At 39.3% G+C, this 9,842-nt stretch overlaps 1 protein-coding gene across 1 annotated transcript; it reads left to right on the top strand.

Annotated features, from left to right (window-relative positions):
* The first annotated feature begins 1,563 nt into the window (after positions 1–1,563).
* Positions 1,564–5,157, top strand: C8H6orf141 (chromosome 8 C6orf141 homolog). Its single transcript, XM_026415289.2, has 2 exons — positions 1,564–2,579; positions 4,955–5,157. The coding sequence occupies exon 1, from the start codon at positions 1,594–1,596 to the stop codon at positions 2,212–2,214; it is 621 nt and encodes a 206-aa protein (XP_026271074.2). The 5' UTR covers positions 1,564–1,593; the 3' UTR covers positions 2,215–2,579; positions 4,955–5,157.
* Positions 5,158–9,842: the final 4,685 nt, after the last annotated feature.

Raw genomic sequence — 9,842 nt, 5'->3', positions numbered from 1 at the left:
CTTTTAAGAAGTTAAGCAATTTGACCTGTTCCTCCTTATGTCCCTATCATCTAGAAGAGTGGCTGACATTTAGTTCATACTCAGTAACTGGTGAAGTGTGTCAATAGAAAAGAATCTGAAGTCATAGTCTCAAAATAGGAAGACAATTTAGAGGTCATTAAGAAGCAAACTTTGGAACACGTTAGAATCCTGGCTTCACTCATGAGTGCTTAACCTTGGATAAATACTTAATCCCTCTCTTGCAAAATTCTCAAGAATACCAAAAAAATTGCACTACTTTACTATTCAGTAAAGTATAAATGAGTTTAAATATAGAGAATGCTTAGAGCAATTCTTGTCTAAAACACCTGAAGAATTTAGTAAATTGTGACATAGCACAAGCCAGCCCAAGGGCAGGCATCTAATCAGTCAGATCCAATTCAGTTTTTCTCACTCTTCCTCCAATAATTTTTATATAATTTGGCAGAAAGACATCAGAAGATTCTTTCTTTCTAATATCTCACCATAGTACTAGTCTTTCATATACATGCAGAAATTTCCATTATTGTAGTCATTTTTCTAAATCAGTGAAATGGTGAATGTTTTTAAATAAAACAAATACCTATTACCCATAATGAATAGGAAATCATAAATGGTGGCACATGTCTGTACTCCCAGCAAAGTGGGAGCCTGAGGCAAGAAGATTGCAAGTTTGTAGCCTCAGCAACTAAGTGAGGCCCTGTCTCAAAATAAAAAAGGATGGGGATGCGATACTGCTCAGTGGTTAAGCGCCCCTAGGTTCAATCTCTAGTACAACAACAACAACAAAAAGGCAAGCAATACAAATAAAATCATACAATTTTAAACCCTAAAGAAGTTCATTTAGCAGTTTATGTTTTACTTTTGTTGTTTAGTTTGTTTTATGGCAATGCACTAGGCCCCTTCCTGAGATAAGCATTGATTATAATCATAATGAAGACTGGAGTGACCACTGTCCCACAGATGCTGGCATTTTAAAGGAAGAACAAACTGAAAGCTTCAACATTTCAGTCTCACCCTTTGATCTACATTGGAAACCCAGTGGGATTTGATCTGAAGTGGGCATGATTTTTCTTTTCTTTTCTTTTTTTTTTTTTTTTTTTTTGCGGGGGTTGGGGGAGACTTTCATTAACTCTGATAACTAAACAAACTTCCTGGTTCTGTTTCTTCCCATGGAAAGCATCCCTGGAAAGAAAGCACTTTGTTTTGAGCATTTGTGGGAGGCGCCTTGGAAAGGCGTCCTTTGCACTTTAGCACTGTAGAAAAAGGAAGGGTGGGTGGGGAAATAGAGTAGAGCTGAGAAGTCATAGGGGTTAGAAACAAAGATGTGACAAAAGGAGCAAGGCTAAGGACAGGGTAGAAAGGAAAAGTCACCGGGACCTGAAGTCAGTCATCTGGCTAGAAATCCTCAAGGAGAGGAGGCGGGGTTCAGAGACAAACTGGCCTTAGCCAACCCAGCTCTCCTGGGGCGGGAGTCGCAGACTGGCTTCGGAGGCCACACCCAGGGCCTGCCAGTCCCGCGCTTTTCCGAGAGCAGTAGGAGTTTCCTGCACGAACTGGTGAAAGAACCAACGCATGAATGATCCTCCTGCCAGGATGGGGACCCCGGAATCCCAGGGGTTTGTGCCTTTTACGGACTGCCCCCGCACCCAGCGGGACCCCGGGTCCTCTCTGTGCAAGGTGGGGCGCCAGACTCCCCTGGCTCCTGGCGCCCGGGATCCCGCACCGGCGGTGGCCAGCGGAAGCCTGGGCGGCTCCCAGGACTCCAGGTCTGCAGGTCCAGCCCTCCGACCGCCAGCCAGAGAGAATTTGGATTGTGAGTCCTGGGTGCGAGAGAAAGTGCTCTTTCTTCTGCACCCAGAAAGGTGGTTGGGGACTCAAGCGAACCCTGCAGGCGGAGAGGAGGTGGCTGGTGAGGAGGATCTTCCCCAGGCGAGCGGAGAGGATCACGACCAGGAACCCGACTGCTCTTCTCTCTTTCAAGGACAAAAGAGAATTTCTGGCAGGCGAATTATCGCTCCTTCTGGAGCCCAGCCGCGAGACCCTGCAGCGCCACCCAAATCTGTGCTTGTGCGGGTCGTGGATTATCAGGCGACGCAAGAAGTGCTGCGGACTGCATGGACGAAGGGTCGCATGACCACGAGGACCGAGGAGCACTGCATGACCGCGGTCACTTTTCGCACCAACAGAGAGTGAGACTTCGGGACCCCTGTCGAACCCCAGGCCCTCCTGAACCCCTGAGGCACCCGGCGTCCACGCAGGGGATAGAGGATGTTTTCACCGCCAGCGAGGACCTGATTCCAGAGGAGATTACACTGCGCAGAGGAGCCTGAGGAATGTTCTGGTCTGGTGGATGAGCGATAATCCTTGAACGAAAATGCTGTTCCGGGGGCTCAACTTGCAATTAACCGATGGAAAGAAACTTGTAAGAGGCTGGAGGGAGCTGCGCTGCATGGAGGCAGTGGGCGCCCAAACTAGCTTGAAGATCTGTAAACCGCAGGACCTCTGTGGCTGAAGTACCGTGAGGTTGTAGGGACCTAAGTCATTGAGATCGATAGAAGGTATTTTCAAATTGGCAGAATGCGGGAGCTTCGAAATAAGAAAATCGTTTTAATTCGCGTTTTGCAATAGCTCTTTTTTTTGTGCCACCTTCGCCTCCTCTTTAAGGCCTGAAAGCTGAAGTGACGTTTGAGGTCTGCTCCCGGGAAGTTCATAGGTGGTTGGGTGGAGGGGCGCGCGGGGGGGGGGGGGACTTGTTTTAAAAGCTGAAAAAGAACATTAAATTTTAAAAAGTAAACATAAAATGAAGCATCAAATATAGCAAAATTTTTCTTGTTACCCTCTTCTGATGTACAAGTCTTCATGCCCCACCCCTCCATATTTCAGTGTTAAGAAGAAAAAGAGAGGAGCTAGGAAAAGAAGGGGGGAATCGGAAATTGAGCTTTAAAGGTAAATGCCATTTAAATAGGGCTTTCCCCCAAACAATATATAAGTTAGTCCAGTCAAATACCTTTAATTTGGATTTTTAAAAATTATTTTAATGTTAAAAATATACAGCATATAAATCATCCAATCTAAAAGTAGATAGAAATACTATATATAATGTGCCATAAGATGATTGTATAACTTATTCTTGTCCATAGCTCATTATTAGTAAGATTTGTAGTCAAGAATAGATCCATAATACTTCTTTTCTGGTGCTATTGAAACAAATTGTTTTCCTTATTTTATGTATTCCCTTTTGTTATTAAAATCCATCTTTGCTAACTCTTTAGAATGTGGCCCTGTTTGGAACTCTGCTTGTTGACCTTGTCACTATTGAAGGAGTGTTGGTTGCAAGGGACAATTAACAAAAATGTGGATCTCTGGCTTTTGAAGGGTAGTGCAGGAACCTCAGACTCCAGGCCTTCCCATTTGCCCTCAATTTTCATTTAGAGTTTGAAATGCCCTCAGAAGATCATCTGATGCACCTCTTGCCTCCATGCAGGCAAGATAAATAAGGTCACTGTTTTACAGATGAGCCAACTTTGGCTTAGAAGTCACACTGTTGCCTGTGTAGGTCAATCAACAAGTAATTGCATGTGCTTACCAAACAGACAAAGAATGTGATCATCTCCCTCCCAAAAGGTTGGGATAACCTTTAGAGAGACTTATTTCTAGAGGTCAAAAGATGACTGAGGACATTATGAGTTTTCTAACTTATGGTTATGAAAAGAACTAGAATCACCTGATGTCTTTGAAGCCTAATCACCTCTACCCTTTTCAGGCCTTTGAAACCTGGGTTAAGAAAGGAATTCAGCACCTGGGCTTATGTTCAAAACTGTCTGGTAGGCAGAAAAGGGAATATTGGCCTCTTAAAATGAATTTTTTTTCCCTCTAGCATCAATACCTGCCTCCTATGTAAGACTAACTTTGGCAGATAAATATTATACCTGAATTTGTTAAGTTATCCCATGTGCCAGGTGATTGAGCATTGGATTTAAGCCAGAAATAAAAACAAAAACTTTAAAAATTACCCAAAACATTAGCTTCATTTGGTTAACTTCTCTCAGGAGGTAAACTCTGGAGTTCAAGAGTTGGGTTGGACTTAGAACTGGCTTCCTGTTACTAACTGTGTAACCTTGGGCAAGATGCCTAATCTTTATGTGCCTCTCCGGCTTGTTTGTTAAATGGGGATAATAAGTAATGTCATAAACTTTTTTCTAGGATTAAGTTAGATGAAAATACTTAATACTGCCTAGCATACAACAGATGCTTAAAAGCTAGTGATTATTGCTAGTGTGGTTGTTATTTAGCTCACTTTTCACTCTAACCAGGCTTTAGTTTTTTATTTAATAACAAAGAGCAGAATTCATAAAACACAAAAAAATCTAGTGAAAGCCAAACCTGTGGTTTTTACTAAGATTTTCTTCTCATTCCTGAATTTATTTCTACGTTCTCCCCAAACTTAACAGATCAATAAGCACATTCCTTAAATTCCTTAGAAGCATGTCTGCAGTTTGTGTAAGGACTCATGTAAAGGCTTAAAGGACTAGGGTGCAGACTGCTTGGCAAAGTCTTTGAAAAGGTTGAAAAACAGTTCTTGGCAGATAGGAGCTTTGAATATTTTCTTCAGGGCCTGTTGTGTTACCTTGTTTTCTCTCTGGAATTTAAAATCTGATGTCCTGTCATCTATAAAAGGCAGAATAGACACAAATCGTTCCTAAAAAAATATTCTGTCAAAAATGTATTTTTAAAGTTTAATTAATACTTTAATACTTTAATCCAAGTATTTTTGAATTAATTTTATCTCCATTAAGTGAAACAATATTTTTAAAACAATTATCCAACCTCCCTGTTGACTGCCTGCAAACTATTCATAGAATTCCTTTAGGACAGATGTCTCATTGCCAACAAAATAGTAGTAAGTTGAAGTTCTGTTGAATTTGTTTTACAGATTTCCTGATCCTGGCAGAAGGCTATTGTCATGTGTGCAGGGAACCTGAGGAAACTTCCCATTCACAAGTGTCCTGAGAGTGCATCCAAAGTGAAACTTATCCTCAATGCTAAGAAATCTATCAGAATGGCTAGGTCTTGGCTCCTTGATCTTACCTCCACCTCAAAGAAAAATCTCCTCACTTAAAATTGTATTAGGTGGATGAATTGCATCAAAAACTTCCAGAAGCCACTTGGCCATTTGAGGGACTATAAGACAAATGTCACAGTCACATGATCACCATGGATCAGGCAAATGTCCACCTCTCTCAAAACCCTTTTCTATAATCTTTGTCACTTTGGATAGTCATTGCACTGGACTGCAGCTTTTATTCTTGTTGGAGGATATCACCAGTGCTTGGTGCTTAAACTTGATGTGTAAGCTTAAGTTTTTTAAACTTAAAAAACAAGAAGGAAGAAAGAGCTTTCTATTAAAAGTTTACTCATGCCAAAAATTTGATGAATACTATTTAATGAATACTATTTAATTAATACTATTTCATACTATTTAATGAGGAAAAAGAAAAACAGAATAAAAAAGGCCTGGCACAATGGCACACGCCTGTAAACCCATTGGTTTAGGAGTCTGGGGCAGGATGATTGAGAGTTCAAAGCCAACCTCAGCAACTTAGAGATCCTAAGCAACTCAATAAGATCCTGTCTCTAAATAAAATATAAAAACAAAAGGGCTGGGGATGTAGCTCAGTGGTTAAGCACCCCTGGGTTCAATCAATCCCTATTGCCAATCAGTAAATAAATAAGGAAAGAAAGAAAGAAAACAAAACAAAAACTGGGAGCAGTGGAGAAGGTCTGTAATCCCACCACTTGGAGGCTGTAGCAGAATGACTGTAAATTCAAGGCCAGACTCCCCCATTTAGCAAGGCCCTATCTAAAAATAAATAAAAAGAACTGGGGATGTAGCTCTGTGGTAGAGTACCTCTGGATTTAATTTTAGGACTAAAAAAAAAAAAAAACAAAAAAGAAAAGAAAACCAAAATTTTCCCATGATTCTAAAACTTTTGTAATATTTGGTATGTTTTCATTATGGTTTTATTTCAATCTTTTTATTTGTATACATATGTATGCTATTCTAGCATAAACTAAATAGTTTTACTTTTCTGGGTATGGTCTTCACATGAACTAACATACACAAGGTATGGTTTGTGAACCAACAACAATGAGCATCTCAAAGAAATTTTATATATGCAAAATCTCAGGCCCACCCCAGATCCACTGAGTCAGATTTACTATTTTGAAAAGATCTCTGATGATTCAAGTTAAAATTTGACAAGATTTGACATAATCCTTCATCCTTAGTTCTGAGTCTTTGTTACTTATCAAAACTTAGAAAAGTTTATTATTTCTCTATTTCCTACTAATAATTAGCAGTGCCATGACAATAATAGTTTGTAGAATTGTGGAAACATTTAAAGTTCGTAGTAAAAGTCAAATATAGTATATAGAGACTTTTTAAATTGGCAAAAGGCTTTCTAAAAAGCATGTTATGTCTTTTTAAAGAGCCTTCTTATTCTAAAGTGTTCCTAATGAACTGTTGATTGATTACTGGGTTTTAAACTATTTCAGAAACGTAGTTCCTTCATTATCTAAGAATGCAAAATAATATGTTCTCCAAAATCCCCTAGGGAAGGTAGGGCAGGAAGTCTTAAAGACAGCTCAATTGCAACAGGTCTGCAGGCTGAGTCAGGACCTGTGAGCTACTCTTGATGCATTGTGAGGGGGTGGGGTAAAAGTGGAGACTGAATTTGAATCAACTAACAGGTAAGAAAACAAAGGGCTGTGACTCTTGAACACCCTGACATCTCCAAAACCACAGACAGGACTTCGCTCTTTAATTAGGGAGGGCAAATCTTTGTTAATTTACTTTTCTAGATGAAGATAAGCAGGTTACTTTGAGAGAGTTATGATCGGTTATTAGGTATTATGCAGTCAACAATTGCCAACAAAACATGAGACTTGGTTGTATTCAAAGCAAGGAGTTGAATTTAAAATCAAACTCCGATTTATAAATTTAAAATAGAGTAACAATTATTTGAGGAGAGTACAGACTTCATAAAAATAGAACAGAAGCTATGTGTCCTGAACTTGGTGTGGTATGGCTGGCTTGCCTCCTATGCCTGTAGTCAGCAAGGAAGCAAAGGGGGGGGGAGGTCAGAGGACCCTAACCTTTCTTTTCTTAGAGCTTTAGAAAACTCGCCAATTTTTTTAAAATATTTTTTTTAGCTTTAGGTGGACACAAAATCTTTATTTTATTTTTATGTGGTGCTGAGGATGGAACCCTGTGCTTCACACATGCCAGGTGAGCGCGCTACTACTTGAAGCATATCTCCAGCCCAAACTAGCCAATGTTAATGTTCTCTGCAGGTCCCCAGCAGCCTGCCAGTTTTACAACTCAGGACTGTCTTTCTCTGGGGCTTAGGAGCCATTCTTTGAAATGTAATCATTAAGGAAGTTAGGGCCCCAAGTCCCCAATGTTTGTGGAAGAGAAAGAGTCCAACATTTATCTGTGAAGTGTCAATTAGCAAATACAGATGGCCTAACCACATTAGCCAACCTCCTACTTTCTCATTAATTTAACCCACTGCTTAAAAACTCTCCCATCATTTATTTCAAAGGAATTGAGTTTGGTTTCTCTTCCCTAACGGCATAATCTTGAGTAAAGTCTCCCTTTGCTTACCTCTGTCCTGTGAATTTTTTTTCTTCTACAATAGTGAAAAAAAAAAAAAAAAAGAAGCATTTTGAGTGTGGACTGATGGAATCCTATTGGCATGAGGAAGCTGGAGGCCAAATATCTAGAAGGGCAGATGGTAATGATATTGGGTTCAATCTCAGCTCTTTTTAAGATTGATTTAGAGTTTTTTCTCAGGCAAGTCTTGAGTTGGAAGGGTGCAAAACCACAGGAATGCTGACAGTCATTGACCAGGTTTTGCTCTCTTTTGGACTGATTCCTGCAAAGGCTCTCATTTGGCTTCTTAGGCTAGTTGCCAAAAAAGTTGTACGTTGGCATTTTGCAGTAAATAGTGTCAACCACATAGGGTTTGTTTTCTAGGATTAAGTTAAATGAAAAATACTTTGAACAGTGCCTGGCATAAAATAAATACTCAAAATTAACCATTATTATTATTTATAATATTAATGTTGTATTGTTTACTTCATTTTCCTCTAAACCAAACTTTAGTCTTTAATGACAAAGAGCAGAAGATTTATAACACAAGAATATCAAACTTAAGCCAGAATTTTTATTAAGTCTCTTTTCTTTCTTTTTTCAAATGTTAACATATCTGCTCTGGCCATTGTCCATTTATAGATTCAGCCTTTCTCTAACTTTGTGTGTATGTATGTGTGTGTGTGTGCATATCTGAATGTACATTCACATGCACTAGGTTTGGAACCCAGGGCCTTGCAAACGCATAGCACACTGTCTACTAAACAGCTACACTTTCATTTGCATTAATTTTAGAACAATCTTGAAGTTAGAAACTTCATTAGAAACCAGAAGACTCAGTTACAGAATTCTGGGAGATTTAGTCACAGAATTCTTCTTTGACATGACCACATTACATACACATAATTGCTTAGAAACATTCAGATCATCGCATTGCAAGTCATTTCTTTATGGAAGTGAAGTATGCCTTGATATCCTGTCTGTTAGCACCCAAAATACTGTCCAAAGGATTAGTGCCACCTTACTGGACCTGATGTAAGGCCTGCATAGAGTCTACCTAGGCATGGGGCATTATCCAGTGGCCACTGAAGTTATAGGGCAGTAAACCTAATCTTAAAACAGCACAACTTCCCTCTGGCTCAAAACTCTGAATGTTAAAGCTGCTTTGTATGCCCATTGGACAATCCTCAGATATATGTTCTGCTTTATGACATTGAACTTGTTTTGAGATTACTATAAAAGTAGGTATGATTTAAAACCCTGAATTCAACTTACTTGGGAAAGGAGTAAGCAATATAGGCGGTATCAGAGAACTTCCCAGGGAGGGCTTCTGAATGCTGTCAACGTCTTTAAGGATTCTCCTACAACCTGTATCCTTGTCTCAGAAGCCCAGAGCATATCCATGGACTTTCCAGCCAGCCTCAGTGTTGACCCAGATCCTGGACCTTATAAGGATTCAGGATATAGTCTTACCATCCCAACAGACTGAAAAAATATACAAATTTATAATGAGATAATCTTGTAATAAAATCGGTCATAATTCTCCTCTTTGGGTGTTATGTTGGAGAGGAAGAAAGGGTATTCTGACTTATATTCAGTTGGATGCCAAGGTTTAGGCAATTGAAGGGGATGGAGATTCCCAAAGAATAAACAGTAAGTAGTGCATTATCTTCAGACATTTTCAAACAATGATAAAGCCAGACAAAATATCTGCTTTTTATTATTACTATGTGTTTTATGATAACATACTTTTCTCCTGGTCAAAAAGAAAATCTATTGTTGATCTAAATTCTAAAAAACCTGCGATTGTTGTTTGAATTTTAATCACAAGGATATAAGCCTCAAATCAGTATATTTTAATTTTCCTTTACTTTTTCTCTCTGTGTGAATGCTTAAAGAAGTCTCATTGTTGTCCCCCAGTACCTCTGTCTTACTGTCCATCTCTCTGCAACGTAACTATACACACACAGACTCAGCTATCTGCGTTTAACAGTAAATTCCTAAGAGTTTACAATCTTTCAAGTGGGCTTTGAATTGACTTTATGTCTCCAACCTTTCTCTATTTCTGCATTTCAAGAGTAGATTCAAAATAAACAACAACACAGCTATTTTATGACAGTCTATGTAACTATGGCATGCAAAATTTACAATACAGAAACAATTAAAT

Source organism: Urocitellus parryii, chromosome 8 (genome assembly GCF_045843805.1).
Source record: "Urocitellus parryii isolate mUroPar1 chromosome 8, mUroPar1.hap1, whole genome shotgun sequence".
Classification (NCBI taxonomy): Eukaryota; Metazoa; Chordata; class Mammalia; order Rodentia; family Sciuridae; genus Urocitellus; species Urocitellus parryii.
Note: the sequence above shows the minus strand (reverse complement) of the source record. Positions and strands in the feature narration are given on the sequence as shown.

Excerpts from the sequence above, each read along its gene's own strand:
- C8H6orf141 (XM_026415289.2), top strand. The coding sequence starts at position 1,594 with ATGAATGATCCTCCTGCCAGGATGGGGACCCCGGAATCCCAGGGGTTT.